The 26,436-nt window shown below is 38.1% G+C and overlaps 1 protein-coding gene across 11 annotated transcripts in view; it reads left to right on the top strand.

The window, feature by feature from the left end:
• The window catches only part of LOC129739973 (RNA-binding protein Pasilla), a 191,614-nt gene extending 165,518 nt beyond the window's left edge, over positions 1–26,096 (top strand). For 8 of the 11 annotated variants that reach the window (XM_055731543.1, XM_055731548.1, XM_055731550.1 and 5 more), the window contains 4 exons: positions 5,196–5,402; positions 6,211–6,851; positions 7,289–7,802; positions 15,764–26,096. In XM_055731543.1, coding sequence (XP_055587518.1) covers positions 5,196–5,402; positions 6,211–6,851; positions 7,289–7,802; positions 15,764–16,026 — 1,625 coding nt within the window. In that variant the 3' untranslated portion in view covers positions 16,027–26,096. Of the gene's footprint in view, positions 1–5,195; positions 5,403–6,210; positions 6,852–7,288; positions 7,803–9,538; positions 10,735–15,763 lie in introns of all 11 variants that reach the window. The other 3 variants (XR_008736050.1, XR_008736048.1, XR_008736049.1) reach the window with 3 other exon arrangements.
• The last annotated feature ends 340 nt before the right edge of the window (positions 26,097–26,436 follow it).

Here is a 26,436-nt window from a genome sequence, read left to right as displayed (position 1 = left end):
TTCAAACTATTTTAACTCACCGCCCCCTTATTTCGATATTTTGGAGCTCACCGCTTCCCTAAGAGTATTTTCGAACAAATTTGTATAGAAATGAAACAAAAATAGGCAATTCTGAGCACTTTCATCGGCCCTCTTGTAGGCTCTCAAATCCCCCCCCCCCCCCCCCTCCCCCCCAGGGGCCGGTAGGGATCACTTTGAAAATCGTGAGACAAGTGTTCTAACAGTAATTTGTATGATTTTGCCCTTGATAAGAAAGGTTAAAATTTTCAAAAAAAAAATATCTCTTACATTGTTCAGCAGTTAAAGATGAAACTTTAAACCCAACCTACACTTTGTGTAAGTTTATAAACACCTGACGATAAAAACCTGAGCTTCATCGATCAGAGACGGAGACCGATCGTAGGAATCTTAGTAGGTTATTTTTTCTGGTCACCAGGGCCGGCCAGCAAAATTTTCGGCACCAACCTAACTAAATTTGCGTCCTATTTTCCCATCACTTCATATCAATCGACCGACTAACCGAACAACGATCTGCGTGAATTCGTGAAAAATGTCTTGGTCTAAGCGTCATCTCCCCGTACCCATGCCTCATCCACCACAAGCCCGACGCTTGAATGAAAAACCCAGAGGAAGCGTCTTCATCTTCCGATGGGTTTCTTCGAGACCGTTCTGGTTACAAGACAAGGAAAAATGAAAGGTGTGTCGAGGCGCACGCCAACACCAGAAAGGCGTGAGGAAATTGTATTTTTAACCGCTCTTTTCTTTTCCTCTAAAGAAAAGAAGACGACGACGCGCAATGACGACGGTTTACCGGATCCCCGGATATTATAATATGCGAAACGCAACCTTCCCCTCTCCTCGTCTTCCCTTTTCCGTAGGACCTCTTCTCATTCCCAGCCTCAACCCCACTCAGGTGTGTACCCGGTGTGTAGCTACATAGGTCGGTCACGAAAAAGGTGTCTCAGCTCCTTAGGAGAGATGTGTCGGCTTTTAACGTCGCTCATCGTCATCGGCGGAGGCGTCGTCACGGATGATGGGTATGGTGTTTCATTTTCCACAATTTACCGGCAAAAGAAGTTTTCCTCCATCTTTCATGTGACTTTGTCTCCGTCGAGTGGCGAAATAGTGGCTTCGTCGATGGTGTTTTCTAATAAAAATTGGTGTGGCAAAGTGATATTTCTCATTAGTTTTTCCACTCCAAAAGGTTGGCGAAATTCAGTAGAGTAGTAAGGTGACGTCAATGACTTTTGTTTTCATCTACACCCAAAGAAGAGGTTACAAATTTCAATGCCGATTGGAGCTTCGTGGGGATTTTTTTTTATTATCTGACAGGTTTGCGCCCGGGGTCTTCAGATTTTCCCCAAAATTGAAAATTTGGTTCATTTTTACGACTTAAAAACACATGTATTTTTTCAGATTTCTAACATTTTTATTTTTTGAGTTAGCTTCGGTTAGATTTTTTTGTAAATAAAAAATAACCATTTTTCAAAGCTACATAACTCTGTTGTTTCTCAGCAGAAATTATAAAATAGCACATCAAAATGCATTGAAATTTTATCAGCTTTCCAAATAGAATAGTTGAAAAAAATTAAATAATGACCTTCAACATGAAAAGTTGTAAATAAACTTTAAATGGCGTCTAAAAGTACCGTCTGCACCACCGAATATTTTGCAAAAAATACCATTGTATAGCTCGATTTATGATGCAACTTTCATCTGAAGACACCAAAGTGGGCCATTAACACCTTGAAGAGTTATGAAAGAAATAATGACAATAAATCTCTTTTTTTGCATCGGAAACAAACAATGGTCGAACAACTGCACTCACATATGGAGATAGCAAGCACTTCTAACAACATGGAAACAAAAGAACTTATCAAAGCTGGTAAAAAACACTATTTTTTCGTCCTTTTCAGACAGCCCCTACTCGCATAACAGTCCCATATGAATTTTCGTCATTTTAGGTCAAAATAAGGCTTTAACATAAAAGACTAAAAAAAGAGGTTTTGTTCTAGAAATTTCGAAAAAAAATATCAATTCTTGGCTGTCCTATATGAAATGTTTCTTTCGGCGAAGTAGTCTTTGGTTTGCTTTGAATCATTTAAACATTTTTTTAACTCACTTGATGTCGAATGATGCACACTAGTTTTCGTCTGACTTTCTTAGGAATGACTTCCTGAGCGAAAAACTATCGGATGCAATCAAGAATCGTAAAAAGATTCAACTTACAATGTGGAATTCATGATATTTTTTTTGCAAAAGTATGTTTCTTTTTCTGACAATTGCATTTAGAAGTTCAAAAATGATAAAATTTAAGTCTTAGAAAGTAGCTTGGTGAGAAAAATATATTTTGTATGGGACTGTTATGCTAGTAGATTCGAAAAAGGTTTCAAATATGGTCGTTTAACAGTCCCATAATGAATAAAAATGGTGCTCTCGACCTTACCAATAACCCAATTTCGAAAATTTCAGGTCTAACGATTTATAATGACAACCTAGAAACGATTTTCGTTTATGCTGAAAGTGGTGGTCACAATTTAAAAATATATTCCAAAACAGAAAAAGCTGATTGTCTTGCTTGCTTATTTTTGTATATGGGACTGTTATAAAAGAAGGGGCGGTAGATTGTTGCAGCTTAACTGATTTCATGTTATATCCAAAAATCTAATAACGTATTCGTTTATACCCAGTTTTGCACCAGGTCACAACAAGCTTTTACAACATTTTACTGTCATTTTTAGAAGTTTATGCGCTAAGTTTTGCATCCGTAATTCCTCAGATTTCATTGAAAATGGACGGTGGAACACTGAAGATTCGTGTGTGAGCGATCGAGGTAGCAAAACACTGACGACGAATTATATTCGTTCTAGTATGGTAAACCTCAAAACTGGGCGAATGTAGAAAACGAATACGGTAAAAGTATCATATTTTCTTCATTTTACAGCCTGGGCTGGCCATACTGAGCTCTTTGATTATTTCTACAACATTTGTGCCACTTTCTCATACTTTTTTGATCAATGGGAAAGGATTTTGGCTCCCGATATAAAAACTATGTAAAGCACGTCTATATTTCATTTCTTTAATCACATTTTTGTGATCCCAAACACAGGGACTGAACCTTCTACTATTGGCATTGATTATGCTTCACAATGATCTTTGATCGAAAAATTAATAAGTAATATAGTATATGACCAGGTTGTAAAAGCAACATTCCCATCATTAGTTATATCACATAAACAATACGATACTCAGAATTTTGGTTAAAATTTAATGTCAGTTTAGCTGCAAACACTCTACAAAGCACGAAAAAGTAGTGTTTTTTACCTGCTTTGGTAAGTTCTTTTGTTTCCATGTTGTTAGAAGTGCTTGCTATCTCCATATGTGAGTGCAGTTGTTCGACCATTGTTTGTTTCCGATGCAAAAAAAGAGATTTATTGTCATTATTTCTTTCATAACTCTTCAAGGTGTTAATGGCCCACTTTGGTGTCTTCAGATGAAAGTTGCATCATAAATCGAGCTATAAAATGGTATTTTTTGCAAAATATTCGGTGGTGCAGACGGTACTTTTAGACGCCATTTAAAGTTTATTTACAACTTTTCATGTTGAAGGTCATTATTTAATTTTTTTCAACTATTCTATTTGGAAAGCTGATAAAATTTCAATGCATTTTGATGTGCTATTTTATAATTTCTGTTAAGAAACAACAGAGTTATGTAGCTTTGAAAAATGGTTATTTTTTATTTACAAAAAAATCTAACCGAAGCTAACTCAAAAAATAAAAATGTTAGAAATCTGAAAAAATACATGTGTTTTTAAGTCGCAAAAATGAACCAAATTTTCAATTTTGGGAAAAATCTGAAGACCCCCGGCGCAAATTGTCAGATAATAAAAAAAAATCCCCTCGTGCCATAAATGTGCTGAAACGTGCATTATGCCAAAGATGACATCGTTGAAATACTGGCATAAATGAATAAAGTAAAAAAAAACGACATTTTTTTTTTGTATTCAGATACCGTCAACTGGGGCATCATGCAACTCTTTTCAACTTCAATGGCTTCTAAAAACTAAATGTTCACAGATAACCACACCGCTGGTACATCAAAAGTTTCAAGGTTGGTAGGACATCAAATTGTCTTTGTCAGAAAAAAATATTGATATCACCAGTTATTTTGAAATTTTCAAAAACACGCGATTTTCACCCTAGAGGCTGCAAAAAACTTTGAATTTAATGTAAAATCAAATGAACACGTTCGAAAATTTATAGTTTTTGATATATGTTTGATATGTTATAACGCATAAAGCACCAATTGCAGTAATATTCGCAGTTTTGTTCTAATCAAATTTTACATTTTTTTCACGATGTGAGAAACTATGTCACCATCATTTTGTTATCATAAATGATAACTTCATTACATTATGGGCTCAATTACATAAAACGAGTCGAGTAACTCAACTCGAATCCAGTCATTGTCGAGTCGAGCGAAATGTCGTGTTACGGAAGTCGAGTGAAACTGATCGAATTATTTTGAGCGCTCGTATGGTGGCTGTCATGTTGAAAATTTTCAAACCGTCTTTAAAATGCTTCCTAATGCAAAACATCAGGCTTTTCACTGATTTTTCTGTCATTTCTGAAAGATTTCGTTAATGTTTACTGTTTTTATAGTGGCCTGTAGAAGCCTAATTTACAAATGGTAAACAAAACCGGATCAAAACAAACTTGGCTCGGTTAATCGTGACAGCTGAGTCACGAACTTTCAAGCAGTCGACTCAGTCGAGCTACTCGTTACTCTTCTGAAGTTCTACTCGACTCGACTACTGTAATACCAAAATGGCTCACTCGAGTAAAATGACTCGTGACTCATCTTATGTAATAAGGCCCTATATAAAAAAAATTAAAAATCCTTCTGTTGCATGATTTCCCGTTTGACGGTATATCATAAAATCATAAAACTTTGTGAACTCACCCTCTGTACACTTGATGATTGATCTAATTGAAAATAATAATATTCAGAACTCCATATATGTGTTTGTTAACTGGGGACTATTTAACCAGACCGTTTACTGTTAAAACTATTTTGTGATTTCCTACAATACTGCTCTCTAAACTAGCGTGGATCAATCAGTAAATTATTTCAGCTCTAATTCTCAATTGAACGTATAATAACCGAAATGCTTTCAAAATTTCTCTTTGCAGCAACTGGCACCACAACGACGACAACGACCACAACCAATGGCGGCAGTGTGGCCAGCGTCGTCGGTACGGATAATTATCACTTCAAAACGTTGGTTCCATCGGTGGCAGCCGGAGCCATCATCGGTAAGGGTGGCGAAACCATTGCCTCGCTGCAGAAGGATGCCGGCGCTCGAGTAAAGATGTCCAAGGCACACGACTTCTATCCTGGTAAGAACCTTCGATGTAGTTGATCTTCCGGCGGGGCAGAGTCCCAGATCCGAATGCATCCAATTAAGCCCGCAAAACTCTCAACTAGTTACTCTCTACAGAACCACCACCACCACCACCACCACTATTATTCCTCACATCAATGGCCTTGTATTTCCGATTCCAAGATGTGTGTGCAGACCATTTTTTGACTTACATTCCTCCCAAAGTCTCCGTTTAAATTCATTTGAAATTTGGTTAACCGAATGTTGTTGACTTCCCTTTATTGTTAAGACACTTCAAAATTTTGAATCACACTCGCGATCCATTGAGGTTCTTGACTCAAAAAGAATTAATTTTTCCTTTTGAAAATATAAGAAATCAAAATCAATGCTCTCAATTGCATCTGAACAGAATGAGCTATCATTGCATCATACATATCTCTCCACCTTCAAGATCATATTTTCTGTGTAATTCAAATACCCTTCCTCACAACAAACAAAAAAACACACACAATCGCCAAATGAAAAGTGTATCTCTGTCCAGTTTATACGTGTGTATGTTAATTTTATTATTTTCTGTTTCCTTTTCGGTTATCATTCACTGCCAACGAATCAAACTCGTTCGATAATCCGTTTAATCAATCGCTCAAAACATTTTTCCTATATTTTTCTCCTATTCTTCTGTATTACTACTACTACTACTACTATTACTTCTACTACTACTACTACTACTACTACTCCTAAACTATCAGCATCTGTAAAAAGTTTCACATTCTCAGCTCACCGAGTCTCTTTTTTTCTCTCTCATTTTACTTCTCATCCTCAAGGAACATCCGAACGAGTATGTCTCATTAGTGGCACAGTCGATGGCATATTGACTGTGCTCGATTTTATCATTGATAAGATTCGTGAGAAGCCGGACATTGCCAAGGCACTTACGGATGCCGACGCTAAACAGGCGGCCGATCGGGATAAACAGGTTAAGGTGTTGGTTCCCAACTCCACGGCCGGTATGATCATCGGCAAAGCCGGCGCCTATATCAAACAAATCAAAGAGGATTCTGGCTCGTACGTACAGATTTCGCAAAAGCCGAAAGAACTTACCCTCCAGGAGCGTTGCATCACAATAATCGGCGAGAAGGAAAACAACAAGATTGCATGCAAAATGATCCTGGCCAAGATCGTCGAAGATCCCTCATCCGGTTCATGCTTGAACGTATCATACGCAGACATCAACGGACCGGTGGCTAATTTCAACCCCACTGGTTCGCCATTTGCCGCCTCACAGAATCCCACTTTCAGCTCCAGTACCGCATCATTAAATTCCGCACTGAGCGGCGCACTACCCGGGGCTTCCGCGGCCGGTTTACTGGTCAACGGCACCGGACTGAATCTGTCATTAAATCTAGGTGCACCATCACCACAGACTAATCCTACAGTTACCACACAATTGCTTGAACATATTAAGGTAGAAATTTCATTTCGATAATTTTATATTCTTTACCCAAATTTTGATTTCCTCCTCCCTCGTTCCATCAATATCAAGATCCATTACAACATCTCCACCCTTCCATCACCGAACATTCTAAGGTACCTACAACGTTCTTTTGTGTTGCAAGATGGCATTTCCAACTACATAGTTCTGTTACAAACCCGAACCACCAACAGCACAAGATATAACACAAAAGAACCAGCATTATGATAAATCGTTCGATGTATCCCCCACCCCCTCTTTTTTCTCAGAACCCCACTCCTCAGTCAACAATCTTAAAAATCTCGTCTCAACCTCTATCTCGCTAAAACATTTGACCTATTGCATGATCAATGAACCGACCAACACTAAATTTCAATGCCTTTTTTCTCTCTTCCGATTCTTCGTCTTTTTTCAACTAAAATCTTTCACAGGGTGCCATGAGACAGTCCGGTTACTCCGATGCTGCAACCACAGAACTTCATGCCGCTCTGGCCGTCCTCGCTAAGTACGGGGTGCTAGGGATCGGCGTCGGCCTCCAGAATGGAACACACACAACACCGTTGAGCTTCCTAGGCGTACCGGAACTACAACAGTCGACGGCAGCAGCAGCCGCAGCCACTGCCGCAACCGTCGGGTATGGTCCCGTTGGTCAGCTGAACCTCGACTCGTACCTGCATCAGGCAGCCGCCGGAACAGCCACACCACGGACTTCAATCGAGCGGTACGACCCTAGCTACGACCCGTTCCGCCATCCCGGCACACAAGCCGCCACACCGATCTCGATAAACAACAACGCCTTTGGACTGACCAGTGCCAGTGCGTTGAATGCTGCTGCCGCAGCCCAGACGATCGGATCGCTCAGCAAGAGCCCCACTCCGGCGGAGGCCACCAACAGCAAGGAGAAGAACGTTGAGATCCCCGAAGTGATCGTCGGTGCTATTCTGGGTAAGTCCATTAGTTGGGTAGCTATCGACTTCGCGTAAAGATCGACGTACCCTTGAATAGAGATTCTTCCATTCGATCGAATCGTTCAGTTCAGCACCCCACATAAAAACCCATTAAACTTCAGCCGATCGTGTTGTTTTGGCAGTCACACTAGACAAGATCCACTTGAATTACTACTCTTACTAACACCGAGCTGAAATTCGATTAGTTTTTCCTACCAAATCACACCAACCCACCCACAACAGTTTCTAACAATCAACCATTAACAAAAACCAAACAACAACAACAAGCACCCATTAACCGAAGACTGGTACTGGCGGATGGGCGGATGGGTCTTCGAAGATTCCTTCCGACTTCCGGTTACTACCATGCAAACGATCGCCCATCGTCGTTCAAATTAATCTCTCGCTTTCGTCGTATAAATCGTGTATTTCGCTCTCGCTCATCTCAACTCTACTTAAATTCTCTTTCATCATCTTGTTCCAAATACGAGAATCACCACTATGCAGTACCATCACCTTTCAAATGTTTAAGGGATTCAAATTAAATAAAACATAGATAAAAATAGATATTTTATAATATAGAAATATATTTAATCGTTGGTAGAACTTTCTGAGAAAGAAAAAAAGGCAGGTAACACACAAAGCAAATAAATATTTAAACTCACCTGAACCTGGATCCATCCGCTATCGAAATGGCTTTAAAATGAGTCAAGTATGGAAATATTCTTAAAACTAAAACTCAACTAATTAAGTTGATAGAAACGGTTATGCTTCAATTTTCTTTGAAGATAACTAGTATTTACTATCAGAACAAACTCTTCTGAGCATTTCAAAAAACTTTTTGAACGGTGAAAAATTTCATATGTCGATATAGATCACCTGAGGACTTTTGATTACATTTATTTATTTTATTTTTTTTTCACTAAGTGTAGATATTAACACCAATGTAAAGTTTCTAATGTTTGGGATCCTCTCCATAATCAGAACGTGCCCTTTTTTATAATAGTTTCTCGATAACATTTCGTCCGTGTTAATATGCAGATAAGCTTCTTTTTCTCTACAGACTTAGGGTTTATGAATCGTTTGCCCATTTGCGTTGGCGACCTCCGATTTAATTTGTTCAAACGAATGCTTTTAAAAGTACAGCATCCTAAATAAACTTCGCATCAATTCTCTTCGCGAGATTATGGTCGGACGCAGCAAACATAAATATATGCGCATGTCGATCGGTTCAAAAAATGATACGGTTTTTTTCCAGCGCGTCAAGGATACAATAAAACGATTTCTCAGCATATCTTCTTCGTCAGTATACGACTGTTGCAGATATTATGTTGGAAATTTAGGTTGGATCATGATTTTAAAAAAAATCAAGAGCAAACTTATTTCAGTAGACGTAATTTTGTGAAAAGAATAGATTTTTAATACTAGTGACAATTGAAAGTTTCATTCTTGTATATACCATATTGTCATCCTTTCTCATATGTTTTCTTTTGTGGCAATAATCTAAAGCGCCGTAACTCGTTCGTTCCTCGTAACCCTAAACCATTGTTCATGAAACCATACTGCGCCACTTCACAGTCAAGGCTAACCGAACCGATGAAGTCTGATGATCATCCGAATCGTTTTGTAGTTAATCATCGAGACCACTCATTAAAAAACACACAAACAAAAGCCCCGCCCACCCCCTCCCTCTCTCTTGTTTTTCTATCCGTGTTCTATATGCTGTACTTACAGGTAATCCCTACCTACACTCCGCCACTGCCGCCGCATATGCGCCCTTTCTACAGTGTGCATTTCCGCTAAATGCAGGTGTAGAAAACCATCTCGACCTTCATCATCACTATTGATAGAAAGCAATTACCGATACCTTCTCCAACTATATTTGGCTAGTTACCCCACGCAACGATTCTAGTGATTGATAATTTGCCAGTCGTGATAGCATTAGAACTAGAGTTTTTTTATAAACATATACATACATATATGCATATTTTGGAATAGGAAACATTTTTTTTTTGATAGTTAAACATTTTACTTACTGGCATAGGCAATTCCAAATTTTTAGGTGAAAAGGTTTTCCATTAGAATCGAACATAATTCCTCCCTTAAAAATAAAAAAAAAAAGACACTTTAATCACTCCACTAATGGAAATCAAGTGAGTTCTGATGGTTGAAATCAAATTCAAAAAGACAATTATTTGAAAATAACTCCACTAAACAAAACAAGTATAGCTAGAAAGACAAAGAAATGTGTAACGGAATAGCCATCGAAAACAAGATAGTACAAAGAGCGGACGCCATTTATGTTGTATTGTTTTATTTTCATAACTAGAAATTCTTGTCATCATCATATAGTTAGTTTAAGAAGCCTATCAAGTGTGATGATGAAATGCGATCATGGGAAGGGCGAGGCAGGTACCAAAAAAAACAAACGAAAAAGAGCTTGGTACGCCAACGTTACGAAAATGTATGGCCAGTTGTGAAGCAATAACGATCATGCTGACAGGACAAAGATATGATCGATATAATTGGATGCAAGAACTCCAGAAACCAAACAAAAATATTCCGTCATTTTGCGCAAAACCAAAAGCCAAATATTTTACCTTGTAACCAAATTAAACGAAAAAAATAATAAAAATCGCACTCCCACGCACAACACAATCCATCGAAAAGACACGAAGATGAACCACTACAACTACAGCAACCAACTAGTACTACAAAAACTACTACTACTACTACATTTTTTTCTCGAGAAAGAAAGAGAAAGAGCGAAGGCCGAGAGTGCGAGAAAGCGAAGCGAGAGATTAGTGAAAAAATACAAATAAAAAACAAAACGATGAAACAAGAGAAAGACCGAAAGATCGAGAAGGACCGAACTCCGGCTGCTTTTTGTTATCGACTCAAGTATATATCCCCATTTGCTGTTGATGTAGGTTAATAATTCTGTGCTTCAATATGATAATATAACATTAACTCTTAATATATGCATTAACGTGTGTGTTACTAACAGCGAGTTATGTTCTCCCTCCTTTTTGATATACCCGATACAAACATTGTCTGTGTATAATTTGTGCGCGTGTGTGTGTGTGTGTGTGCATGTGTGTATGTTTGTGTGTGGGTGTGTGTGTGTGTGGGTGTGTGTATGTGTATGTATGTGTGTGTATGTATGTGTGGGTGTGTGGGTGTGTGTGTTTGGTGTAAACAATAGTACGTTGGCGTTGGCAAGGCTACTACTAACAAAAGCGCTTGGAATGGGGTTACCTCTTCTTACATGTTCTGCCGGACTACATTTTTGCATGTCGTTCATAAAACAACACACTTTATTTATCTCAAAGAAAAGGATTACATCGATCAAGGGGCAAGTTTACAATACGGTGATAATATACTTCCAAGCTACTTATGCAGTTGAACAAAAGTTGAAAAACAATAAACACGCTTTGAATAGTATCTATAGTACAGCTACTAAAAGTACAGTATAGATAAGTTTTGTGAAGTATAATAGACCTACTTTTGAAACTCTTTGTTTCAATATCAATCTCTACACTCACAGCCTCCGCCAACTATTGACTTCTTTACCTTGCCAGCAGTCTATGCCTAAACTGATGAAATTTGGACCCAATTTGAAACAGTTCTAAGTCGTTTGACGTACGTCGTCACGCTAGCCTAGCGCTAGCCCAAAGAAATTCTCGAACTAAAAAAGTTAGGAGGGAGAACTTCAAGATTTGCAACAAGTGGCTAAAATGAGTACAGCTTACTAGAGTAAGAGAGCGTCACACGTTTTTGATGTGATAGGGCCTCCCATGAAATACATCCGTCACCCGAATATGGGTCCCATGGCGACGAACTTGTTAATGAAACACGAGTGGGGTTGCCAGTTTTTTCACTGGATTGAATCCAATTTTATTGGGCCTATTTTTGTATAAATTAGACCCAAGAATAGACCACGGATACAGGTGCTCTTACCGTTGAGCATTTGTTCTTTCAAAAACCACGAAGACATCAGTATCTGCTGAGCTACCGAAAAGCTTGAACCGGTGCAGATACTGCCCAAAGCACCCATGGCCGGTTAAAAATTGAAAATCTGCATTACTTCCAATTTACCTAGTTATTGAATTCAAAGAATTCCACTAATTGGAATAATATGCTAGCCTGTGGTTCCCTTGCTGCTTGGTTATTAAATCGTAACCCGCGTTAGATTTCGTAGACCGAGATTTGGTTTTCCAAAATGAGGTGATTTTTTAAATACAACTTTTAAGTTTTTATAGCTGCCTTACTTACTTATACACTTACTCAATGGAACCGCGTCGATTCTCCGGCGCATAGGGCCGTGGTAAAAGACCTCCACTGTTGACGATCCGGAACTAGCGTCTTCACTTGTTCCCAATCAAGATTCTCGGCGACAGTTCGGATGTCTGCGGCTAGGCTTCGCCGCCACGAGTTTCTGGGTCTGCCTGTTCTTCGATGTCCTTCTGGATTCCATTCAAGCGCCTTTCTGCAAATCTCGTTCTCATCTTTTCGCAGCGTTTGCCCAATCCATCTCCACTTACGTTCCCGAATCTCGATTTCTAGCGCCCTTTGATGACACCGGCGATGTAGTTCCTCATTTAAGATTCAGTTGTCAGGCCACCAAGCGCGAATGATACTCCGCAGGCAGCGATTCGCAAATACTTGCAGTTTTCACGTCGTCACCGCATATGTGCACCAAGTTTAACACCCGTACAACAAACGGATTTGACCTTTGAGTTGAAGATTCGGTGTTTCCTTCGTGGAGAGATCTGGCGTGATCGCCAGATGTTTCGGAGACTCGCAAACGCAAATCTGGCTTTTCTGATCCGTGTTCCGACGTCTTGGTACCACCATCAGGTGTTATGTGGCTACCAATATACTGAAAGCACTCCACTTTCTCAACTTTTACCCTAGCTACCACGAAATTTGAAGAATTTTCTGTGTTGATTTCTATCGACTTGGTCTTACTGACATAGACTTTGAGATCTGCTGCCTAGGAGCTTTCGGTGAGGTCGTCGAATTTGCTCTGCATGCCTTGTTGTCTTTGGGCGAGCAAAACAATATCGTTTGCCAGGTCAAGGTCGTTCAGCTGCTCCATTGTCGAAGGATTCCACGGCAATTCTCGGTTTGGTCTACAGGCAAGATCCCATCCATTACGATGAGAAAGAGTAGCGGTGATAAGATACATCCTTGTCTCACTTCAGTAGTTACCGAGATTGGGTCAGACAAGACACCGTCGTGCAGGACCTTGCACGAAAATGCCTTGTACTGTGCTTCGATGAGATGTACTAGTTTCTCTGGGACTCCTCGTCGCCTTAGAGCCGCCCAGATATTTTCATGGTTCAGTAAGTCGAATGCTCACCAGCAGAAGAGAGTCCTGGAATTTGTTGATTTGTTCCAGTATTATTCGTAGCGCTGTGAGGTGGTCCACACATGATCGTTCGGATTGGAAACAAGTTTGCTGCCGTCGGAGTAACGCGTCGATTCTCTCCCGGATCCTGTTCAGAATCATTTTACAGAGTCCTTTTGGGTTGTACAGATCAACGTTATGCCTCGCCAGTTACCGCACTTGGTCAGGTCTCCTTTCTTCGGGACCTTTACGAGGATACCCTGCATCCAGTTAGCCAGGAATGTTGCAGTATCCCAAATGTCAGCGAAAAGACGGTGCAACATTTGTGCTGAAAAGGCAAGGTGGGCTTTCAGCATTTCAGCAGGGATGTAATCGATCTCAGGCGCTTTGTTGGATTTCATGTTTTTGATTGCCGCTTCTATTTCAGCCAGCGCGGGCGCTTCCGAGTTGACACCATTAATGCGACTTACTGTTGGCGCTTCGAGGTACGGGTTCAGTTGGCCATCGCTATTCGTGACTCGGAAGAGTTGTTCGAAGTGCTCAGTCCATCGTTTGAGCTGATCTGTTCGATCGGTAAATAACTGACCTGCTCGGTCTTTCAGCGGCATTCTTGCATTAGTCCTTGCACTACTAAGGCGGCGAGAAAAATCGAATGTCTCCATTGGCGGCGGCTTTTTCTCCCTCTTCGGCTAGGGAGTATGTCTAGGCTCTCTTGTCTCGTCTACAAGCTCATTAATCGCCTTTTCTAGCTCCGCTTAGCGTAAGCGGGCAGCTGCTTTGGCTGACATGCCTGCTCAATTCCGACTCTCGACTTTCTCCGATTATCGACCATCTTCCAAGTTTAATCCGACAGCCATTCACTTCTTCTTCCACAAACTTTACGGAGAGTACTATGGCTCGTCGTGATGAAGGCATTCTTGATTCTACTCCACTGTTCTTCGACTGTTCCGTCTGTCGAAAATTCTGAGGCTCGGGATTCTAGCTGTTCAATGTATGCCCTTTTCACCTTTGGATTATCCAACGGGCGGACGTCGAATCGACACCCGACTTTCTCCTCGCGCCGTTGGACACGCGCATCTCTCAATCGTATCTGGCCAAGGACGAGGTCATGGTCAGATGTAATGTCTGCGCTTCGTTTGTTGCGGACATCAAGAAGGTTGCTTCTCCATTTTCGGCTGATGCAGATATGGTCAATTTGATTTTCTGTTCGGCCACCTCGGGATACCCAAGTGACCTTATGTGCTGGTCGATAGGGAAGAGGTGGATCGCCATGTTGTTGTTATCACAAAATTCTACTAACCGCTCTTCGTTTTCGCTCATCTGACCTAGACCATGGCGCCCATGTAGCGCTCAGGGTCCTGATTGCCGGAGCCTATCTTTGCGTTGAAGTCACCCAAATGGATTTGAATGTCACCCTTCAGAATTTTCTCAACCACGCTGTTCAATTGACTGTAAAACTGCTCTTCCTCCTGCAAATCGGCGACGTTAGTTGGCGTATAACTATTGACCATTGTAAAGTTTCCAGCCCGTGTTCTAAATCTGGCTACGATTATTCTTTCGTTTATCGGTTCCCATGTAATGAGGGCCGCATGGGCCTGCGGGCTTAACAGGAAACCAACTCCTCGTTCCCGGATAGCGTGTTCTTCTCGTATGGCAGAGTAAAGCAGAACTTGCTCGGACTATGTCTTCTGTTCTCCAGTGTTAAGCCACGGACTTCGCTCAGTTCCCAAAACTTCAAGCTTAAGGCGATTAGGTCTAGCAGGCTGAATCAGCTTGCCTTGTTGGGCAACGGTTAAAATGTTCCAAGTTCCAATTCGTGTCCGTGTTTTCATGCTAAAAGTCGTCTCCAAAGTTCCAGGTCGGTTATTTCTTTCAGATTCCGTAACAATTTAATAAATCGGCAACAGTAGGTTGTTAGCCTATAGCTGGCGCGAGCCGCATTTTATAAATTCAGCCGCTCGCTGCGAGACAGACGCTGTTTGAGCCGCCCCTGACATGGAGAACAGTCTGCATGCGATCACGCATCCACCGGGGTTGGGTATCCGATCACCGCTCAGATTTTCGCATCCCAGCCGGCACCACGGGGAGGTAGAGATAGGAGTTGTGAACACGATTTTATATGACCACTAGTTTACTTTTTCAAAAAGGTAAAGTAATAACCATGTTTCTGCCTTCCGGTGCAAGTACAGTCGTATCGTCATCCTGTTCTTTTGGCGTTGCGGTTCAATGCTCTTTTTAAGTTTTCTTCAAGAAGCAGCCTTCTGTATTCGTCTTGTTAATTGGCCTCATCATTCGGGAGTTCCAAATTATTAAACTTTTACGGATCTGTTTACTGGATTATTTCAGTTTACAAATTCACTTAAGTGTGAGAGAATGCTACAAAATGGTAAATTACCGACAAAAAGCTGTAACAAATTGTTATGCTATCGAAACTATCGTTCCTTTCCAAACTGCTTTACTAACAGGTTATGGTATGCCAATATCAAAATCTTAGGCTTAACTGGTTCAGGTGGATAATGTATAAGAATTCCGTCGTTTGTCATCACTCGTCTAACGCCAATTTTTTTCTCTTTCTTCTCCCGCAAAATTACAACCACCCTCTAAAGGACCTGCCGGTCGCAGTTTGGTCGAAATTCAGCACCTGTCGGGCGCCAGCATCCAGATCTCAAAGAAGGGAATCTTCGCACCGGGCACCCGTAACCGGATCGTCACCATCACCGGTAGCTTAAATGCCATCAACGTGGCCCACTACCTGATCGAACAGAGAATCCAGGAGGAGGAGCAGAAGCGAGCCTGCCAGACGACAACGGCAGCAGCAGCGTCGGCAGCCAAAACGACCGCAGCAGCTGTGGCTGCAGTCACTCAGTAGATAACATCATTGCGGCAGCAACACGAGACAGAACAACCACATATAAACAGAGAGAGAGAAAATTATGTTTCGCAAACACTAAACACGTGCAATTAAGAGAACGGAAAGCAAGAGAAAGAAACAATGGCAAGCAAGCTAAATATGCGAGATGCGAGAAAGAGTTTTGTAGAGCCAAACACTAAAACAAAAAAAAAACAACACTAGAGCGAACGTATGTAATAATATTAATATACATATTAAAGTAATTGTTATTTTAGTAGATAATCGAAAACAAAAGGTTGAAAAAAGATATAAAATATGTGAAAATTTTAACTTCAGTTTAAACTAGTGCTGAATCTGTAAACGGCAAAAAATAGTGTAACAGGAGCAGCGTAAAATTATAATTGAATCGATTTCACTTACACGCATAGAAACATTAACAAGAATAAACACACATACACAAATAAAAAAATATGATAGATTACAGAAGAGGAAGGTACGCAGTTAGCTCCAAATTATAGGGGAAGACTTGTTATTGGTCGATTAAAAAACTCCGGAAGAAACAAACAACTATACGCAAACACACCACAGACATACACAAACACACCACAGACACACACAGCCAGGTGTATTGAGACGAAAACCCATTTTACCATATCGCTACAGAGCGCGTACTAATATCAGTTAGTTTCGATTCGCTAATTAAGTCTTACTTTCATATCGCATAACTTTAGGGGAAACACAGCCGTCGTGCTGTTGTTTTTTAAATAATTTCATATCTCCATTTAAATTGTGGCGAAAGTTTTCTTTTTTTTTTAAATACGTATATCTTGGTTCCGTTGTTTGTCTAATTTTAATCATTGTTTTTGTTTTAGGTTTTTACACGTATAGGCATAAACAGATTCATATATTATATTCATATTCATTTTTTTTTGTTTCCATCCATTCGGAGGAACAGTACCACACACAGGCCAGGCCTAAAGATTTTTGTCTCTTTCTTAAGATAGCAAGCAAGGGAGGTCCCAAGGATATTGCGGGTAGGAATGATTTTCTGGCGCGGCACCGCAAATCTTTCTCTCTTTCTCTTGCACAGTTGTAGCAAAATCTAAACAAATTGCACCTGTACCAATTGTATGCGCAGTTGTTATTACTATAATTATTATAAATGATACCATAAAAAACGAGGGACATTTTGCTAAACGCTGTATTGTGAAAAGATTTTAATAAATAAATTGATTTATTTACGATTGCCTCTAATTTGCCATTCGGGATGCACACATTCTGGTTCAGGTTTCAGTTGGACGGACCGGTTTTCTAATGTTTAGACGAGAGAAGAGAGATAGTGAGGGATAGGGATTTCAATTCTGCCAAAACCCATGCGGAAGTTGAGCCACAGTCATAGCGAAACAAAAATGTTGTCGTCTAGGTTACCGGTTTCGAGCGTTACAGATTCAACAATTTTTACTAGTTGTCGGTTAAAGTTTAGATTAGCTTCGATACAGTCTATGTAGTAAGAAGAAGAAATTTGAAATTAAAACATATTTTATTTACCCTTAAGCGAAAGAATTAAAAATTCTTCATTGATTTTTTATCCCTTCAGCTGTAACAAAGATTAATTGAAATAGTTATATGTTATGTCAACAAGTCAAAATATACATTTTTATCAATAAACAAATAATCCACTACTAGAAAAAAGAGAGAGAACAAAATGCTAGCAATTTGTGCAAAGTTAAAGCCCTAAATATATTTTTCGTTGAAATGCAATCTGTTAATGTTAAACCAAAAAGACGTTTTCTTCTTTATTATTCTAATAAACATTAGGTTCTAGATACATTCACAAGGATACCATAGCGATAGTCAAGCAGAGGAATAGTACATTCATTCACAAAACATACGGTACACAACAGAGCGTCTTATTTTTAACTTAAGCAAAGCAAACGCAATCACGAAAAGTCATCACAACACACTATTGTTTCACTGCGCTCTTGTTTTATTCGACTCTCCCCGCCACTTCTGTTTTCCATTGAACCAGTTATTTATGAACAACAACCACATCACTGTTACAAACATTTGCGTAATAAACCATCCATTACAATGCTGAAAACATCCAAACAGAACATGTAACACAGTTATGCCTATTAGTATACTGACCATCGAAACTGTTCAAAGTAACAACAGTCCGAGAAGTCATTTTTTCCATATAGTCTTCGCCACTGAGCCACAAACAGAGGTTGTCAGATGACAACTTCGAACAGAAGGAAGGAAGAAGAAGAGCAGTTCATTTTCGATTCAAAGTTTTTCTCTCCTCTTAAAACAAAACCACACATCCCCACACAAGCAGAAGAAACGAAAAAAAAAAACTATTTATAGCCAATTTTTCCCCTTTTAAACCATAAACTTTAAAAGTATGTAGCTAATAGGAAGAAGCCGTTGTTTATTGAGCGAAGGAAGAACTAAAAGTAAACACACACACACACATAACAAAATAAAATGATATGTAACTAGGGGCATGCAAGGTTATACAAGCCGTGTACCAACATCTCTCGGATTTTAGGCCTTTTTAAGCCACGTTAGGGGTCACGTTTAAGTTTTTTAGATTAGATTTAAGCTTTTCAGAAGTTTCAATCTGATCAAAAAAGCTTTGAACAGAGATTCACTAACACTCAGCAAAAAGATGTTGGTCACACGTTTTATAGAGTAATCGTATAACGTTGCATTTCCCTGTATTAAACATACACGGACGAGGAAAATTGAAGGAAACGAAAAACTAAAACACACACAAGTTTCGAGTCGGAAGGTTAAACCTTCTAGTGTAGAGTTGTTATCTGGCACGAATCACACACAAACAAATGCATACATACACACGCTCTAGCATGCGAATAGTTCATTATGATTTTGTTTTACATTTTACTTGATATTCTGCGATCAATGAATTCAGAATTAAAAATATTAAAATCTTTTATTAATATAAATATTAATATTAAATATATTTTATTAGAAACAAAAATGGAGAATATACGGGATAAAGCGAGTTGAAAAAAACGAACAAAACCTGCGCCTGCGCCTTATTTTAGTCTGTAGTTCTTCATTCGGACATCTTCATGCATTCATCCAATCGACCATTTCATTCTTCATTTTAATATCGTCTCTAAGCGTCACCGGCCACAGTCTTCATTTGACTGATTTCTATGAGTTTTTCGTCGCCTAGTTTCTACGTTTTCGATTGCCTTCCTTTGTACAGGAACAGTGATGTCAGCTAATGATATGCCAGGTTGCTTTGAAGGTAATTCATCAGGTCGTCAACATCAACTCAGGTGACCCTTAGACTATTTTCGACAGTATGGCTGTTCAATGAAGTATAGTCGAAACGGGTCGAAACAAGTAGAAATGGATTGACAGTTGATCACCTGTCTCTTTCCAAATGACTTCGACCGATTTCTACCAGGTCGAAACAAATCCTGCTGCCGAGCTGGATTGGTTTCGACTAGTTTCTACTTGCTCCATTGAACAACGACCTGACTAGTTTCGACCAAAACATTGGCTCGTTGAACATCTACCAGTTGATAGAAACCAGTTGAAACCGATTTTTACCAACCGTTGAACGAAGCTAGTATTTGGCTTCCCATACCTTTTGTTAAGGATCAATTTAAAGTAAGTATGGTGCAATCTACATTCGAAGTTCATCTGTGTTTGAAATGTTTTGAAGATTTTTAAGTCATCGTTCTGCAATGCCTCATGGAAGATATTCCACATGGAATGTGCCATCATGGAAGATCGGAGACTACAAAGAACGATTTAATCTCGTGGAATAATGTTGTTAGATTTTGTGGTGACTCTCTTTTCTTTTTTCGGTCCGAATTTCAGCGCGACAGTTCTCGGTAAAATTCGTTAATAGACTGAGGGAAGATTTCTCATTTTCTCTGCGATGTAGCCGGGTAGCCGTCCACAAACATCAATACCAACACCAATCAGTTGACTGTTCATACACGCTCAAACAATTAAACTGAATTTGAGTAGTATACGATCCAAACTGAAACTCAATTTTGTTTAGTAAATGATAAAGTTAAGATTCATTAATTCATGTTTTATTATGAATTTCTTATTCTCGTACACTCCACTACCACAGATTGAATTTATAAATAGGGGAGAGTGGGGATACTTGATCCCCTTTTCTTATTTTCACCATATCTTTTTGGAAAAATTTAGCAACTCGCCGTCTTTGACATTTTCTGACAGCTTGTAACTTCAAGTTTCTATGCTCCAAAAATTAGAACGATACTTGAACCCGTTGATTAACTAGAAGCATTTTCGTGGGAGTAAAAAAATTGCGATTTTTTTTGAAGTTAGGGGAGACTTGTTCCCCTATTGAAGGAGACTTGATCTTTTATTCAGGAAGCCCTAATCCTTGCATAAAAATCAAACAAAACCCCAAGATAGAATGTTAATTGACTATTTTGGTCATGTTTTTTCTCATTTCACAATTTATAGCAGACATAAGAAGAAAATTCTATAACTTTGTCTCAACGCTAATAACATTGCATACTTAAAGGCGCTATTTGTTATAATTAAGAGAAAATTAATTATTTTTGCTCTTTTCTTCAGACAATGGTTTGATAAATATTAGTTTTTGGATAAATATTAGTAATTTCGTAATCAGCAATCATATCGATCAATTCAGAAGAAGAATATGCCGTTTGGAAGGAGGATCAATTGTACCCAACTCTTGGGGATCAATTGTACCCATAATCAACATTTTAGAAAACTTTTTCTGAAAAAAGTTGAAAGTTTTCCATTGCTTTGAAAATATGGCATTATGAAGTTCATTTTACGCTCGAACGGTTGATACATTGGAACAAATATTTTTTTCATAATTTTCCCATGTAAGGAACATTTGGAAGTGATGAAAAAAGATCTTCAAGTTACATTTTTTGAAATTTTTCAAACAAAGTTCAATTACTCAAACAATTATTTTGTTAAAAAATTTTAAACTACAAGCATTGTTACTTTGCTCATTTTGTCACATTTTTCTAGAACATTTGATCTTTGTAAGACATTCCAGTTTTGAGATATAGCTAAGGAATCAAGTATCCCCAGGGATCAAGTATCCTCATTCTCCCCTACATCTACACAACATAAATAATATGTTTTTGTTGCACCAATTTGTTTTCAAATTCTATCGCTAATGATCGGCGGGTGCAGAAATAAGAATCGTTACAGCCCGTTAGCCATGTTGTATACATAGTCAGAAACACAGTCAAACACACACACACACAAATGAATTTATAAAACAAATACACGCGAGAAGAGATGATAGATATTTTAAGGGTAGAGGATTCCCTCGGCTAAACGACTCAGTTCTGCCTAGAGGAATGACCCCGCCAGAAAACATGGGATTAGATTATATTGCCAAAATGTGGATCGTGCAATCGCGTGACGGAAGCCTACAATAGACGCAACAGAGATAGTACAATATAATCAACACATTTACATACATTACATGTTAATAAAAAAAAACTTGTCAACAACAACAGATTGCTGCACCCAGGATTGAGTCCGCTCGAGTTTCCATCACTTACACGTTTCATCACTAATTATTTTTTACTTACGTTCATCTGTAGAGCATACAATCGCATCAATTCTCATCTCTTTATGCTTCAAGAGAAATTTCTTGTACTAACACAAACGCAACCTAGCCGAAAATGTCGACCTTGTAATCGATAGAAAAGAAAAAAACAAAATAAAAGAAGCCTATTAAAACCTAGATTTTCAAAACCCTTCACTCACATGGGTAAGTTGCAATGTCCATCTGGGCACATCGAAGGAGAAATAATCGGGTTTGAAAAAAATTCTATATTGAAAGAGAACGACTAAAACACTAGAACAAAAATTGCACAGCCGACTATTTCTCACATTGTACACACCCACATTCAATAAAGAAAATTTAAAAATCATACTAGAACTCTCAACAGAACATGTTTATATTCAAATGAAAAAAAAGTTGTGATGGTAGACAATTCTATTGCTGTTATTTGTTGGAGTAAGAATACACACTACACTAGAACTTAAAAAACAGTACGAAAGAGAAAGTAAAGGATATAAAATGAACGCAGTATAGCAGAGATCTTTTTTTTAAACAAAAGTTTCATCTAAGTGAGTTTAAACTTTATTCTTGTAGAGGTAAAAAAATGTTGACTTGTTTGTTTTTCAATTTATAAACATCGACTAACCTGTTTCAAATCGTAAAATACACATATAGTTCAGTTGAGTACTTTCCTTAGAGCTGTTAGTTCCTCCGCGTTCGTTAACATTGACGTTAATTTTTCTCCATTTGTATATACTTATATATTAAAATAAATAATTGGATAAAGTTCCATTTCGTTCGGCATCTGAAAAAATTATCACATAGTTACTTGTGTTAAGGCAAAAGATGGGGGCAAAAAATTGATGGAAAATAAGTACCTATATGTGTAGAGAGCATAACAAAAAACATTCATTCATTGAAAAAAATTAGGATTAATATAATGCATAAAAATTTACTGATTATACCATGAAACATATTAGGTCATTTTTAAATTTTATCCCATAATCGATCAAAATACCTAAAATAGCATAATAATGAGAAAAGAAAAAAAAATGTCCCTTCTGATCATCAGAGAGATAATTATTTAATAGTGAAAGAAAAAGTTACATCATTCATGTTTTTTTCTAGCATGATATACTTCTACCATCCAATTGACGAAAAACAGACGTTATTCTAGAGCCCAACTCTATCGTCAACCATGGTATTGGCCGAATGTTTCCATACACAGTGTAATACAAAAACAACTAAATCCATAGACAAATATCAACCTCTGGAAGCGTTCGGACAAATGGGCAAAATCAAACTAAATTGACACAAATGGATGTGGAAAAAATATTTTTATAGAGTAAACCAAACTATAAGAAAAAATCGTACATGAAAAATCATTTCAAATACAACTTTCCAGAATCTTTGTAGTCCTCTTTACGAAATGAGAAAAAAAAAGTTTAAAAAAGAAAAGTCTTATAACTATTTATATTTATAAGCCGTAATAAAATAAAACCACTACGAATATTTAAAAATTATTTTAAAGTAATGCATCAGCAGCAACAAATTAAACTTCAATACTAATCAAATTAAACGGAACAAAAAAGGGGAAAAAACAAACATCAACACCTTCGTTATGTTATAGCTCTATTGTGACGTTTTATCATTTTCCATGTGTTCCGAAACCCCTCTCTAATACATGCATAGGCACACAATCTGTTAATATTCGCAGTGTTTGTAAAGAAAATAATAGACAATACTTAGATGCAAAAAACTAGTTCATTTAGAAATGTAACTTTTAAGTAGCGAAATCTGGTCCGATCTGATTATTGATCGTCAATAGCCGAAAAATTCAAAGTTCTTTTTTCCACACACATTTCAATTTCACCTGCTTTTCAATACTCCTTCAAATCACTCCCGCAAACCACTACAACAACGTAAACGTAATTACTACTTCCTGTTTTTGCGCTCCACATTTCTCTCCCTACTACCTACTTGTAGAGCTTCGGCATCAGGAAAACCACGTTATGGAAAAGTAAAAACATCAATGCAAAATAGTCCTCATTGCTGATTTTTAGGCAAACGAAATAAAAAAGAACAATTATGAAAGTATCAAAAAAGTTCCACTATCTGAAAGCAAACTGTTTAAGCAAAACACTGTTTCACATCTACGTAAACTTACAAACTAATAAAAATAAAGCATGCTGCATCGAATTTGCAAAACCAAACAAACAAATGTTTACATACAAGCAGAAACATAGCGACTCTTCCTTGCATCCCTTTCATGATGTTTTACTACTCTCATTAACTATAAAATAGCAGGACAAAACAAAACAATTAAAAAAAAAAACGACATAGATAGAGTGAAAATGTTTTTAGGAAAGAAAAGTGAACTATCGTTTATCTCTATTGAATGAAATCAAGCAGAAAGAGAGAACACGTAAAAGAAATCAGAGTCTAAACAAAGTTTTTAAAATTGAAAGTAAAACATACACACACCAATGGAATGAAAAATGAAATGAAATATTAAACATACGACAACATCATAGACAAAAACCGAAGAAGAAATTGATTCATTCGAGGAAAAAGAGAACATGAAATGTAGTATTAAGTGGAGAAAAGAGTAAACAAAATATATAAACCTTAATCATACAAAACAAACCCCTTAAACAGTTACCGTTCAAAACAAAACAACAAGAAAACAAAAAAAAACTATCAAATACAACAGTAACATAAGAATAAAATCACCAAACCATTTGTTTTGCTTCATTTTTCACATCACATCTCCCCTAGCGCCGTCCATAGACACGTTCATCCGTTCAGCTCATCCCATCACCAGCCGTTACATTCAACCGGGCACAGATTTTGGAAAATTGCTGTTAAATTGTAGAATTCATTACTTTTTCTTTTTTTAATACGTCAACTTTTCTTAGAAATGGGCACACATTATAGGCGATTCAAGTTTCTCTCCTTAGAAAACCCACAAAATTTGTCAAAAGTTAGATTTTATTTTAGCTGCATCTCACTCGCACTCATGCAAAACCGACTCGGCAGCGCTTCCAACGGCAAGTTGATTCGAGGGTCACTTTTTTGGATTACTTACTTTGATTTGATGAAAAGCAAAAGTAACATTTGATTTCCATTAACTTGCAGCAAATAATTAATGCTTTTCTTTGTCCAATCTTAAGCTTTCTGAAGCCTTAAAGTTACAAAAAAAGTACAATGACACAATATAGAACCGAAATCGAAAAAGTCTACCTACAGAACTGAATGTGTGGATCATTTTTAAATGCTATCTGTGCCCAAAATTTCTGTCGACAAGAAAACTTGGTGTTTGCATCATTTTACCCTATTTCATTTTCAGCATCTCGGCATCATTCGATTAAAAATGAAGTTCCAGCCCTCTAGCGAAACCATCACTATTGAAACCTGTCCCCAACAGATACATCATCGCAACACCACATCCATCAGCCCGGCACGTATCGAATACCCTCATCTCAACCAATTTGCAAACATACTATTTGCAGTTTCCGTTATTCCTATACAGATAATTCTGATGTTTCAAAACACAATACCCAAGCCCATTCGAAAGATAGAATCAGCTACAAATCTCAACACCTTTTTTCAACATCAAAACACAACCGAAAACACGCCCCGCAGAAATTTATCGCAGGCACACAAACAAATTTATGTCTAAAACAAAAAAAAACAAAGCAAAGCAGACAAGGGAGTAAAAACAGAAATTCTATCCGTCAAAAGTTTAATACAACAAAAATTCATATTTGTACAACTTACATTGACATATTCAATAACAAAAGAAAAAGAGAAGGCAAAAAAACAAAGCAAAGGCGTTCTTAGCCAGGGAGACTTGCGAAAGTCAGAGAATACTAGATTAAATTAAACCAAAGCAGGCAGCGATCGACATTTCAATCTTTAAACAAACTGTAGGGCAAACGAAGCCGAAGTGTTTCCATAAATTCAAAAAATAAAACAATAGAGCAGGGCCCGCTCTTCATTCCATCCTCGTCGCGTCGCCAAACGGTGGTGTCGGTTTAAACGAAACAACAACTAAAATAAACCATACGCGAGAACAGAAGCTATAAAAGACGAAAAAAAGATAGTGAAAGAAAAACAGTCAACCAGAGCGAGAAAAAGCGAGTGCAGTTCTAAAATGTATAGTTCAATTACTAACTAATTTGAAGCAGGAGCAAAGACTCACAGCTAGCAGAAACAGATGAGTCGAAGACAAGTAACAAAACGTACAACAAACGGTCAAGGTGTGCGAAAGCAAGCAAGCAAACTGCGCTTCGCAGCTAGAGAAGGGGAAACGATAAGTTTCAAACAAATAACGGTCAAGCGCAATGCAACGTGTCGTCTGAAGCGAAAAGACGATCTAGAGGCTATGACGTGAGGCTAGATAAACAATAGGTAAACGAGAGCGAAAGAATGGTGAACATTTGTTAAATAATGTTTAATATTTAAATATCAAAATAAAAATTGTATTGAAAAATAAAAACATTCGAAATAGTTGTTTAGATAATTATTTTTCTGTTTTAGGAAAACAATGAGAGAGGAGAGAAGAGGAAAACGAAAATGGTAAGTAGGGGAGAGGCGGACTGAATGCTCATACTGTGATATTCGGCATTACACAGTATTATGAATCATCGAATTATTATTTACTTGCCATAACACACCTTCACATTTTGTCTCTCCTTATACACTCTAAATCTTAGGAGCTCAACCCACATTGGAATCTATGCACTTAGGGGTGCCACATCCTCCCCTCAGAGCAAAAATCATAATCCTAAAATGTACTATCCATCCTTATCTCTGAACCCAGAATTATTAATATATAAAATAATCAA

Source organism: Uranotaenia lowii, chromosome 1 (assembly GCF_029784155.1).
Source record: "Uranotaenia lowii strain MFRU-FL chromosome 1, ASM2978415v1, whole genome shotgun sequence".
NCBI classification, from domain to species: Eukaryota; Metazoa; Arthropoda; class Insecta; order Diptera; family Culicidae; genus Uranotaenia; species Uranotaenia lowii.
Note: the sequence above shows the minus strand (reverse complement) of the source record. Positions and strands in the feature narration are given on the sequence as shown.